The 13,221-nt window shown below is 34.3% G+C and overlaps 1 protein-coding gene across 1 annotated transcript in view; it reads right to left on the bottom strand.

Annotated features, from left to right (window-relative positions):
- The window catches only part of LOC115512044 (glypican-5), a 944,740-nt gene extending 938,139 nt beyond the window's left edge, over positions 1 to 6,601 (bottom strand). Inside the window, exons 1-2 of the mRNA XM_032593621.1 lie at positions 6,588 to 6,601; positions 4,874 to 4,994 (exon numbers count right to left, since the gene is read on the bottom strand). Coding sequence (XP_032449512.1) covers positions 4,874 to 4,994; positions 6,588 to 6,601 — 135 coding nt within the window. The remainder of the gene's footprint in view (positions 1 to 4,873; positions 4,995 to 6,587) is intronic.
- Positions 6,602 to 13,221: the final 6,620 nt, after the last annotated feature.

The following is a 13,221-nucleotide window of genomic DNA, read 5'->3' as shown; positions in this document are numbered from 1 at the left end:
AAATATATCACAAGGGGAAACAGTTATAAAAACAATTTACATCTGGAACATTCCTATTAGCAGTATTTATTACAGTGAAAAATTGGTAACAACCTAAATATCCAACTTCAGTTTTAGATTAAATAAAATTATAGTCCTTCCATATGATAGAATATTATACAGGCACCAGCAGCGTTGCAGAGCATTTTATTTTATGGAAACAAATATGTTACGTGTTGTTAGGTGAGTACTCTGTGACACAAAACCAAATAAATGTACTCTTGAATCTCACTCGGTTATACCAAAAATGTAAAAGTATTGATCTAATTATATGTATAATTAAGTCTAGCAAGAGCCTAGAAGGCTTGCTTATTTCCTGATCCTGCTTATTGTTTTACAAGTATAAGTTGTTTATTTTCCACTCATTTTGAAAATTTTCTAAAATAACCCATTTCAATTTCTTATAATAGACATTGATTATCTTTCAGTAAAAGAAAAGTTAATGTTACTAAATACCTTGTCTGTCCTAGATCAACTATCTACGTGGTATCACATACATTTAATAAATGCTTTCTCCTTTCCTAGACTTTCAGAATATACATCTCTCATATGATTCTGCTATTTTATATTATCCTCTAACAGTTTTTGTTGAGAATTTATTCTCTAACAAGAAGGTGGCCACCTCGCAGTCCCACGACTTACATATTATCTAACGCTGATGCTCCCAACGGGCACCTCTTGCTGTGTGGTTGCCACTGAATCCTGGACGTTCCCCTTGAGAGTCTGATGTATTTCAAATGTAACAGAGCCATAATTTCCAATTAACTCCAACAACTAAACTCCAGACTTGTTCCACTTTCAGAATTCCTTGTTTCACTTAATCATACTATCATCCCACCCAATGTAGTTTTCATCCTTGCTCTCTCCCTCTCAATCCCATTTCCAATCCATCAACAAATCCTGAGTAACTCTCCTTCTCCTATTTATCTAAATCTCCCTGCTTCTCATATTAGCCATTCTTCCTATTCTAGTCCCAATCGCCACAATCTTTTGTTTTGTTACTTTCTTCCTCTATGTTTGTTCTTCTTCTACTTTTGGTCCATTTCCAAAGTGAAGCCAAAACTACCCTTATAAAACATTAATTATATTATATCATCCTCTGCCTACAGTCTTTGGCTTCCCATCCCACTTAGGATAAAATCTGAACTCCCTGCTGGAACTATCAAATCTTAATTCAGAATCTCTATCTCTTACCCGTTCAGTCACTCTGTTCTGGCCACATGGGCTTCTGTTTGTTCTTTGAATACAATAAACCTATTTCTGCCACAGGTCCTTTGTATGTGCTATTCCTTTTGCGCAAAACACAGTTCCTCAGATTTTCCTGATTCTTTTCTTTTCCTTCTTTAACACCAACCCAAATATCCTCCTTTTAATGGCCTCCCAAAACACATGCTTCTTAAGTACCTTTTCCTACCTCATCCCGTTTTGTTTTCTTTATAACATTTGTCAGCTATAGTTATTGTACTTGCTATTAAGACGTTTAAAAAGTACCATTTCTTAAAGTGAAATTCCTACCCACTTGTCTAGTTAGTGACTCTAATTATAGAGATTACAGGGTAGGAAGGGTGGTACAGTTCAACGACAGGCCAAAAGAAAGGTGTTTGGAGGCTAATTGTATGGAGCCAATTTACTAATAAATATGGTTTATTTCCACATACTTACATAGAAGGAAAAGGACAAGAGGAACATTTACTTATCCATATGATGAGAGATGTCATTTTAACTGTTAAATGCAGTTAATATCCATCGCAATAACAAACAGATTGAGTTCTAGCCAAACAGAAATAAGTGATGATCTAAATCCATAGATTAGATTTTGAAATATATTCCTACTTCTACTTCCTCCCTTTGTCTCACACTACTCTAAAATTAAGAAGTTATCACTTATAGAAGACAATTTTCTGAAACTCTTCAGACCTGACACTTTGTCAGGTCTTTATAACTGTCCCTTGATAGTTGCCAGGGCACACACATATTATCAATAGTCATAAGTCTAGCAAAAACAAAAATGTTCCTTCATCTCCAGGAGAGCTGCCTTAGGAAAGAACATGTTCTAAGACATTAAGTGTGAATATTTTCATGCCACCTGTACAAAATATGACTTTCTGCTATCTTCAATAAAAATCTAAATTTCAATCATCATCCTAGTAGACTTTAAAAAGGCAGACCTCAAAAAGAGCATTTTATATGATATTCTCTTGTAGTTCTAGAACAAAACTTAAGTATGAATAACTGGAGATGTTCACAAATGTAAAGATGAAAGAATGGGACTCAATTTAACACAGGAGATAAAAAAAAAGTGGGATTATTTCCCTCTGCCATCTTGAAAAGGATATGGCTTTAAACCTATGAAACAAGAAGATGGTGATGTTAGGCTGAATGGACAACATATCCGTGAACCGGTTTCCTAAGAGTTTTTATAAACCTTTATATTTTGAATATCTACTTATTTACTCAGGAATATGGTTACTTATATCTGTATACTCTTTCCTATATAGCAGCTCCATCTCTTTTACTTAGAACAGGTTTTCATCATGTATGTATTGAATGCACACCTACTTGACATATATATCTACATACTTCTACACTATAGCCATGTGCCATTGCCCTCTTACACATGTTACCCACCTTCCTACGACCAAATAAATTAACATAATGAAGCAAAATAAATATACACTGAAGTTTTATTTTTCCTTCCTGCCCCCCCAGTGGCGTAGCCTGTACACTCTCTGGAGACTGCTTACCCCACTTTGGAGACCGCTAAAATTTTGCCATATCCCAAGGAGAGATACCACCTCATCTTAAAGCTCTTTTGATTTTATGACCAGTGAACACTTGAATTTCTGAATAATCTAGATCTGCATACCTTATTACGGTTCATGATGCTAGGAAGTGCTGGCTAGACCAAGGCATTTGTTCCTTCAGCCACAGGTTATATTGTTGGCCGCTGGTGATTCAGAGCTGAGTTAACATACCACCCACCCCCACCCTCGCAGCCTTCATCCAATTACTGGTCCAATGATCCAATTCCTCATCCAACGCAGGCCAAACTGAAAGGCTGAAAGCCTCCGGAATTCCTACTGGATTCAGATGAGGCTTCCATTACAACCACAATAAAGTTCAACTGCTCTCTCTTTAAGGCACCACTTCTTCCGGTCTTTTTACTGATTATAACGTCACGCTGCCAGAAATCTCCTGCACAGATATCTCTGTCCCAGCGTCTCTTTCCTGGGAAACCTCAACAATTATGTGTCGAGTTCCTAATAAATTGTTTACGGAGCCACTGGAAATTCAAGAATTAAAATAATACCCTAAATTTTCCTGAATCCCCATTTGGTTCTCACTGAGTCAGGACTAATTTCACCTGGAGGTCTTCTTTGTTTTTTTTATGAAAAATCAAGTTTCCAAAAATTCCTCCTTTTGAATGCCTGAGCGACATTTACTATTGGGCTTAATATCACTGCTTCTGAGGACAACGGGGTTTGTCCATCTTGATCTCAGCCATTCTGCCTCAGGCTACGGTCTAGTTGATACTGCTCACTACAATACCTCCTTCAGTGTCACTTTAGCTCCTGACACAATCCCACGACCACTGAGGTCCAAGAAATGTCTGAACACTTGGCGTAATAACAGCATAAAGGACTTACTTTATCTGGGAAGTGTCTCTCTGAGGGAAGGCTGTGAAGTTTAACTCCCTAGTAGATGTGACACCACTTTTCTCTTACACTTTTCTCAATGGAACTTAACTTTCAGTTCTGCCATCCAGGCTGAGAGCTCTGTTTCCCCAACGCACCAGTCATAGAATAAGCAAAATACCATTATTGCCTCCTGGACAGGATAAATGTTGGACACAGACCCTGATATCCTCCTTGAATTTCCTTTGATGAAGATACAGACTTTGATAAAAATGGAATCCTAAGAACAGACCCTACATAAACTTAGGTTTTGCAGAGCAACTATGAAAAGCATACCAGTGACTCTAGAATATTTGAATATTAATAGAGTCAGTACTTTAAGTTTGTTATGTTAGTTATTAGAAATAAGAATCAACTATCCATCCAAGGTTCAACTTAGGAAAAATGAAAATATATGTACAGATTGTTATAAAAAGACTAATAACTAGAAAATAGTCCTTCTTACCCCAAACTCCAACAAATGAAGAATGGAGGGTGGCCTTCACAGCATGTAACATAATATTTGATTCTAACTAAAAGATTAGTTCAGTGAAGTGTTCTTTTGATAGAAATTCTCATGCTTCATATGCTATATGTTAAAAACAGCAGTATATACTCACTTGATGACATATTATTAAAGATAAAACAGAAGTATTTCATAAACAACCAGATTATAGATTATAAGTAGATTATAAGGTAACATGTAAAACGTGATACAGAAAATAAATACAAAAAATGCATATTATTCATTTACGACAACTTTTATAGAAAATGGAACAAAAATCTTCACAGCAAGGCTCAGAGAGTTGCCTGCAAATGACTTACTTGTTTTTTGTTTCTTCTAATTGTCACAGTAGACTCCATGTCTAAAGCTCATTCACTGGGATGAAGCTTATCCTGAGATTTTCATCACATATCAAAATGCTGAGGCTATGTCTCCTTTTCACAGATACAGACTGCCCTCCATTGAAATACTACTGTACATTGATTCTGTATGAAAATCGCTCAAATATTTCTAACACTCTAGATACAAATAATTTATTCCAATACTCACTCTTAGATAGGACTATTAGGATTAACAGATTTATCACATGAAATGGAAAGTGACCACTTATTATTTACCATTGATTATACCAATAAATAGAGTTTCAGTCACTTACCTGAATAACGTGCTTTAGTTTATCAATAATTTGATTTATCACAGGATCAGTTCCTCTGACTTTGACTTCGGGATTTCCAGATTGGGCTTTGATTCCATTTCCAACCACACGCTGAGTATAGCTAACAAAATGAAAAGTGGAAGATATATGAGTTAGTAACCTGGTCACAATATGATCTGCCATAACTATTTGAACATATTTGAGTTCAGAATATTGTTCCTTTAAGGGTACATGACAATATACCCTGGCACAGCTACAGTATTTTTTTTTTTGGTAAATGCTTAGCATGTAAATATAGACTACTCTAATGTTTTTTCTCTCGAAAGACCCAACCAAAGATTGTGTTTTAACATCACTTATCAATATACTAAAGAAAGCTAATACACATTTCACTTTGTTACCAAGTCTTGCTGAATGACACATATGTCTGCATCCATATTATCTGAGTCAACTTACTTCATTTTATATAATATACAAATGAGTCCCAACAATATCTTTTACATATTGGGTCAGGAAATTATATATATAATTAAATGTAATTAAATACGTATTTACATAAAACATATATATGTATATATAAATATGTATTTACATTAAATATGTATTCATATACAAATATATTTATATAAAATACATATACATATATTTTAACCACACAAGTCAAAATTACAAACATTATAAACAACTAAACTGACAAAATATTTTGCAAGCTTTCACCAACGTATACCTAAACAAGGGTCTAGTAAATTGTGTTGTATGTAATGGGGTGATTGCATAGGTGGTTAAAGTCATTGCAAATTACTATCTTCCCAAAATGATAATCACACAGTATCAACTTAGTAAGCATACACATGTTTAGATTCATCAGTCACGATCCTAGGAATGAAGGAGAGGTTTAGCATGCTATGGGGATAGCTAGAAGGAACTGTGTATGTCAAGTGAGAAGTAGGAATAACACAGGTAGTAAACACTGAGCATTCAGAGAAGTCCATCTTGACTAAGACACTTGGGGAAAAACTAAAGAAGTTAGAGCTTGTGTTAGCCCTTGAAGTATTATGGAAAGAATAGGTCCTAGATGACGTAGTTAACGCAAACTCCAGAGCAAAGGATGACATCCCAGCAGGAGAAAAGGCAAAGGCATATGAATGACACACACAGGGAAGAATAACTAGGTTTATATTTGCAAAGAGCACAAATAGGGAAAAGTAAGAGATAGGAGGTCACACCCTGAACATTCCATACTCTCTCCACTTAAGACTTTCCTGTGAGCAATTTGTTTGTTTAAATAAAAGTCATAATAAAGTGGTCTCAGAGACTTTTCAACAAACATTTTCATATGTTTAATATAATTTTTCTTCCCTCTATTTGAGCAGACTATCACAACTATCCATATGAACCGTCTGTATTTTTCTACAGCAATGGAATCTCTTTGAAAAGATGAAAAGAGAGTCCACTGTTGACAATATGGCGACACAAAAGAATTTTCAAGGAATATCCAGCTTCACCCCAAATTTTGTATACACAATGACCAGTTCATAAAAGTGGATCAAACAATTCTTAACTAGATCCTTCCAATTAAATGATGGAATTGTGGGGGGCACCTGGGTGGTACAGTCAGTTGAGTGTCCGACTCTTGATCTCTGCTCAGGAGATGGTGTGCATTGATGGTGCAGAGCCTGCTTGGGATTCTGTCTCTCTTCCTGTCTGCCCCTACCCTGCTGTACACATGCTCGCTCTTGCTCTCTCTCTCAAAATAAATAAATAAACTTTAAAAAAAATGTAAACAGAAATGATGGAACTTTTTCATATTGATAATATCAATTGGACACGACAAAAATAATGATATTAATAAATCTTTTTTATTTTAAAACAACCTTGAACCCACTTCTTCAGGCAGAAATAGAAGGTACAGAGTTATGCATTCCAGTATACATTAGACACTGTCAATATGTGCCAATAACCAGTGGTAGAAGGAAACCAAGCCCACAAATCTATTAATGTGTAATAATATTTTTTACTTAGGAGGAATTGAGTAAAATCTAAATATTAAGCTTTTCTTAACTCCTCGATAGCACTATTATATTTTTCTTCAAAATATTTCAAGCAGATTGAACATGTGGCTCCTTTGTTAATGTACTATTAACGATAATGAGTAATATGAACACATAAATAGACAAATGCATGTTTATCATTCAGGCATTGTTTTAAATACTTCCTTTGTAGTTTGTCACTTTATTCACATAATAATCATTTGTTGTGGTCATGAGAATGTGCCTATAGACCTCAAAGTACTGGAAGTTTAATTGCCTAAAGGTACATGGGCTTTGCTCTGAAATCTATTTCTGCATCTGCCCCCAACCAGTGACTGAGTGCAGCAGAGCTAATAAGCAGGGCCATCACTAGAAGACACAGGGCTCCTCTGGTGACCAAGTTTGTCTCAGGATTCCCTGAAACCCTTGTTAACCTTTCTTAGGCTGCACTACATGGTAGAATGCTTTCACTCAACCTTTTTAACATCCCCTTCACTCTGGGTCATACGTGCTTCATGACTCACAGCTTTTCCAGCTTTACTCAGTGTCCACCCCATTTACTCCAATAGATATTTCCCTTAATAAATCCTCTTGTGTTTAATCCCTTTTTGGCATCTGCTTCTTGGAGAACCCAGATTAATACATCATATAATTTTTATACTGTAAGTATTCCTACTCTATAGATTGAGGATCTAGGATCTGAATAGGTTAAGTAACTTTCCCAAAGGCAACATTTTGTTGAGTGTGCAGCAAGGGTATGAATCCAGGGAACATGAGGTCCAAAATACAATCACTCAAAAATTATTAATGAAAACTCCTGATATCAACTAAGATAAATTGGGATACAATTAGCTTGGTGCAAAGTGTTTGTTTGTTTGTTTTAATCATTTCTTCTTTTTTTCTGTAACTACAGCATTTTCAAAAGTTTTACTATTTATAATTAGGAAAGAATGTACTATTTTCCTCAAAGATCCCAAAGAACAGTTGTATACTACCAGCTGGTGGGGTGAAAAGAAACTAATAGACTTCAAGTGTGCTCTAAGATTTTCCTGTTTGGGGGCACCTGGCTGGCTCAGTCAGTTAAGCATCTGACTTCGGCTCAGGTCATGATCTCACAGTTTGTGAGTTCGAGCCTTGCATCGGGCTCTGTGTTAACAGCTTGGAGCCTGGAGCCTGCTTCAGGATCTCTGTCTCCTCTCTCTTTACCCTTCCTCTGCTCATGCTGTATCTGTCTCTCTCTCTGTCTCTCAAAAATTTAAAAAAAAATTTTTTTAATTAAAAAAAATATTTTCCTATATCTCTAGAAACACAGACAAAGTGAGTAATGGAAAGTTAGTCTTGTATCTTAATTTTATATACAGTAAATTCTTGAACAACACACGTTTGGACTTCCCTCAGTCCACTAATACATAAATTTTGTTTTTCAATAAATACAATATTATAAATATATTTTTGTTTCCTAATTATTTTCTTAATAACATTTTTATTTTCTTTTCTCTAGCTTACTTTACTGTAAGTATAGTTAGTATGTAATACATATAATATACAAAATATGTGTTCATTGACTGCTTATGTTATTGGTAAGGCTTCTGGTCGACAGTAGGCTATTTGTAGTTTGGGGGAAGTCAAAAGTCATATGTTGATTTTTGATTATGCTCATAACCCCCACATTCTTCAATGATCAACTGTAAACTGTTACTTGGTTTATGGTTCGTGGGTTCGAGCCCTGCATCAGGCTCTGGACTGATGGCTTGGAGCCTGGAGACTGCTTTACGTTCTGTGTCTCCCTCTCTCTCTGCCCCTCTCCCACTTACGCTCTGTCTCTCTCTCAAAAATAAATATTAAAAAAAAAGATGTAGGAATGTCATGTTACTTTAATCTGAAGAATCTCATTTTTTATTCTTAACTGTCACTGTTGATAACACAGATAAATGTTATCACAAATACAATTGATCAAGAATCTCATTCCAAACTAGTGTTTTATAGAATAGTTCAGGATCACTATTCTTATTTATTATTTAAATAAGGAAAAACTCTGCAGCAGGCCATTTAAGATACTTCAAGTGAAATATAAGTTTTAAAAATAAGTTCTTCTTTTCTGTTTTTGTAAGGTTAAGGAGAATCACAATGCAATAGCTGTTCATACATACCAGAATGGTTTAAATGAAAAAGACAGATGATACCAGGAGGAACTGGAGCCTCTTCTGGTGGGTGAGAGTATAAACCAATGTAAACCACTACTTGAAATGTATTTTAAAACTAACATATCCCGTGGCCCAGGGGATATACTCAACAATGTTTACCAAAAGACAGATATAAGAACACTCAGGGAAGTACTACTCAAAATAGCCCCAAACTGGACACAATCTCAATGTTCATAAACATTAACATGGGAAAATAAATGGTCATATATTTATATAATGATATATGATACAGCAATGAGAATGAATGAATGACAACTATACTCAAAATCTTATATAAGCTAAATGTGGAATGAAAAAAGCAAGGTATGGAACATATTCTATTACCCCATCTATAAAAGTTTAAAAATGAGTCAATAATGTTCTAAATCACCATAACTGCTACTCTAGAAGATACGGTCTAGAAGGTTGAAGGGGCTCCCTGGAGTTCTAGTAATATGTTTCTTGATTTGGGACCTAGTTACATAACAATGCTCATTTTGTATAAATAAAAAAAACAAAAACAAAAAATGCCGAATTGTAGAGTTAAGGTTTGAATATTTTACTATATGCGTGTATTTTCAACCTAAATAAAACACATTAAAAACCTCCTTGTTCTTTTTTCCATAATATGTATACAATAGACAAATTGTCTCTGAACCATCTATAAATAAAAGATCCACGCAGGTATTTTTAACATGGTCTAAATGGTGGTGTCATCACTAAATTAGTAATTTAGGAGCCTAGATTGATATAAAAACTTACTCCCTGCAGCCTTGCCTTTGTATGCAAAAATATGGTTTCTAAATAAATAAATATTTTTCTAACAAAGAGTTTGAGTTTTTTATTATAAAATTTTAATAAATCATTAATCACATTTTCCTTCTAATGTACAAGTAATGGATACAACATTTCAAGGATCCCTATAGAGGTTTCTCAACTTGAAAAATTGCTTGCATTTCAACTAGAAAAAGGGAATAAAACACACACCCCCCAAAAAAGGCCAATTTTTTGTTAGAGAAGTAGCAGACCCACCATCTGTGCTGATTTCTTCTAAGCAGGTCTGGTAATGGATGACAGCAACTTAATAGGGATACTTACTCCCCAAGTAAAACTTGCTTTTCATTAAAATGGAAAAAAGGCAAGCACTGACGTTATTTACATTCTATAAAGATGTTTTAAAATGATGATTAACAAGATTCCAATTCTCTATGTGTTCAACATATGAAATATTAAAAAGAAGTGTTATTAAATCTACACACAGTATGTCATTAGGAAATAATTTCTCCAGACTCTACCAACATTTCTTATTTGAAATTCATGTCATGCCCTACTAGTTGGTATTAATTTTACTTTATTTAGAACACAGGATTTGTTTCAGATGCACATCAAAAGTATGGTATTTTGATGTGTGCTCACATAATTTCTGGGGGACAAATATTTGGAATCTGACCCTGGAATGCATTACAAATCACTTCAAGTGGTCTGAGAAGTCTTTGATAACTTCACTGGGTCAAGACATAAGAACTTCAAAATTTATACGAAATGAGAAAAACACTTGATCAGGGACTTTCTCTTTTTAACATGTCACCATCTTTGTTAGAGTTTTAAGACTGAGAATGGGGACCATGTTGGTGGTGGTGGTGGTGGTGGTGGTTTAGCAATAACAGTAATAATAGGTGTTTTGTTTGTTTGCTTGTTTGCTACTTTTTTTGTATGATCTGGTTAGGTGATTGTATATTAAAATTCCTTCAATTTCCAGAGTTTTGAGTCTCCTAAAATCCAGGAGGCAAAACACTGTGTGTTTTTGGCTCTGGTAAATATGTTGCCATCCTGGGTAAAAAAGTCTGGGAAGGACATTACATGTATTCATCAATGAACCTCTTTTTTGACAACAAATTGTCCTTTCAAATAATTTCTGGGCCTCCCTTCCTGGTTCTGGCAGCAAATGTGAAAGTAAGTAGCACTGGTATTTTTGTGTGTAAATTTTCATCAAATATTTGGGTGACACTGAATACCACTGCTGACTGCTGCTTTATGTACAGGCAGCTTCTGTATAGCACTTTTCTTCTACAGTGAAGGTCTTAATCTTTGAAATCTCAGAACGAAAAGAAGTCATATGATTGATTTTATGTGCCAGGTTTATGGGGCTAACCTTTCATGGTAGGTAAGAGGCTTACAGGGGATTTAGAAAATAGAGACATCTGTAGAATCAATTCAAAATGATTAAACCTTTTGTGATTGCACTATCTCATTTCAATTGCTGAGCCACAAACTATTTACAAGTTAATCTCTACCATTTATTTGGCTTTATAATTATAGATAATGTCTAAATTTGAGATCTATGTTTCTGAACCTAAATAACGAAGTCAAAATAAATATATATCTTAGAGACCTTATTGTGTTATCATTACTTATAGGTAATTAATTTCCTGATGCAGATATTGTATTTCTGATACCTTATGGATAACAATCGTTAACATTATTTTAATAAGGCAACGTCATGCTTTGTATGGTAGCCAACGAAGAATGTTTATCAGATCCCTGCCATAAATAAAATACGAACATGTTTAGAAAAAGCAAGAAAGCAAGAACTCATTAAAGAATGGATATCAATCAATCTTCCGCCTAACTTCAGTCGGCAAGGCATGTATTTGTGCTTGTCAGTTTAGCCAGGTAATCACAGGTTTCAAGATATTTTATAAGATAAGCAGCTGTGTGAACCTGCAAAATATTTGCACATGAGAAACTAGTGACTATACATGCAAAACCAGTGGTGTTCTGAAGGCTATCACTTCGACAAATGTTGATTACCTGATAAAAATTGTATTAAAAGTAAACTTCCCCCATGTAAAAAAAAAAAAGTACATTCCTTACATGATTTCTTTTCTCCTAACCCCTCCCTAATCTTACCAAGAAAAGATCAATATCTTAATTATAGCAAAAGCTCTGTTTTTATGGTTTAAAATTTTTGAATTAAAAATTCAAAGCAAGTAATAAGAAAACTTTGGTTTGTTTAATTAATTATCCTCATTTTCTTCAAGGTAACTGTCAAATTTAAAATGATCACTTCCAACTACCATCAATTGCACATACTGTTATATGAATTATGAAATGTTATACTAACTTCTGTTTCCCAGGCACACATTTCAAAATTAAATTCTTCTTAGTAAGAGACAAGCTATCTTTCATGGATTTATGATAGCTGATAATCATCATTTTGTACTGATTTTGTCTCCCTTCACTGTTTGCTATCAATATATGAAAGTAAAATGTTATTGTCTGAGTACTAATAAATTAAATACTATTAGAGCCAAAAAAAATGACGTGAAATTGTTTAGGGTATAAATTTCATTTAACCAAACTTGTATTAGACATCACTAAATCCTAAAAGTTCCCAGAATCTTATACAGCCTGTTTTGGTATTTTTTAAATGTAATTGACACCAACATTAATTAAATTTCAGATATAAAACTATCAACTGCATCATAAATACTTTAAAATTAGGCGCAAGATACAATAATCTAAGACTACCAACGTATCATCCAAATGAAACACTTAGGTACTTCTTACTAATATATACCATAATAAAATCAGAGAGAAAGAACCTCTGAATTTCAGACTATACTAGGTTACTAGTACCACCACTAGGTTCCTAGGGCCACCATATTCACCCCACTACACAGAGTATTATAAAGAAACTGGAAGCTACCTGCATGAAAACAAATTTCCCCTTGAACTTTAATTAATCAATAGACTTTACATATAAACCTCTATCCTTGAAGTCATAATCTATTTTATTCTAGGGAAATTTTATTTACTACAAAATAATATTTATATTTCTCAAATACAGCTCTCAAATTATAGCTTGGGTTTTTTCATTACAATTCAGTTATCCTTAAGGAAAATAATCACCTTTGGAAATTTTCAGTACCTAGTATCTAGCATTTCCTGTAATCTAAATGATTTTCATCTTACTAGCAAAAGTAAACAATGCTATTGATAATTTCCTGTGTTCCAAATTCATACAAACAGGAAATAGAATCTTAAAATATGATTTGTTCTCCTCTTAAGCAGCAGCCCAACCACCTGCCCTGAATGTAAACTTTCCCTGAAAGCTATGAAGGGCTAGTTTATC

This window comes from Lynx canadensis, chromosome A1 (genome assembly GCF_007474595.2).
Source record: "Lynx canadensis isolate LIC74 chromosome A1, mLynCan4.pri.v2, whole genome shotgun sequence".
NCBI lineage: Eukaryota > Metazoa > Chordata > Mammalia > Carnivora > Felidae > Lynx > Lynx canadensis.
The sequence above is the reverse complement of the archived record's forward strand: the minus strand, read 5'-3'. Positions and strand labels throughout refer to the sequence as shown.